Source organism: Aptenodytes forsteri, unplaced genomic scaffold (genome assembly GCF_000699145.1).
Source record: "Aptenodytes forsteri isolate BGI_AS27 unplaced genomic scaffold, ASM69914v1 Scaffold258, whole genome shotgun sequence".
Lineage (NCBI taxonomy): Eukaryota > Metazoa > Chordata > Aves > Sphenisciformes > Spheniscidae > Aptenodytes > Aptenodytes forsteri.
In genome coordinates, this window is record NW_008795250.1 from 1,821,854 (window position 1) to 1,822,320 (window position 467).

The window sequence follows — 467 nt, forward strand, 5'->3', positions numbered from 1 at the left end:
TCCGGGGGGCATCCCTTCGGTGAAGAAGCCGGTGGCGGTGAACAAGGCGGCCCCCCTGGCTGTCCCCAAGCCGGTGTACAGAGCCCCGGCGTGCTCACTGGACCCCAGGAGGCCCCTGCCGCTGGGACCCCGGGCGGAGAGCCTGCAGCAGAGACCGGGGGATGCAGACTGGGCTCTGCCTGCCGCCGCCCCCACCAGCCACCCTCTCCGCCCCGGCGAGCCCCGCAGCGGCACCGGGCTGCACAAAAGGGGTCCCCACTCCGACCCTAGCCTCCCGCCGCTGCACCCCAGCCTGGCGCTGCCCGCCAAGGAGAAGGTGGGCTCCCCCATCGCCTTCTCCCCCTACTACGCCGCCTTTGAGAAATACAGGGCCCCCCCCGGTAGCCCCTTCCTGCCAGCCAGCTGCCCCGCGGCCCACAGCCAGAGGAAGGCGCCCGACGTGCCTCCCCTCCGCCCGGGCCACCGTC

The 467-nt window shown here is 73.7% G+C and overlaps 1 protein-coding gene across 1 annotated transcript in view; it reads left to right on the forward strand.

The window, feature by feature from the left end:
* Positions 1–467, forward strand: part of CUNH15orf39 (chromosome unknown C15orf39 homolog) — a 3,695-nt gene that overhangs the window by 431 nt on the left and 2,797 nt on the right. The window contains exon 2 of the mRNA XM_009278912.1: positions 26–439. Within this exon, the coding sequence (XP_009277187.1) occupies positions 26–439 (414 nt within the window). The remainder of the gene's footprint in view (positions 1–25; positions 440–467) is intronic.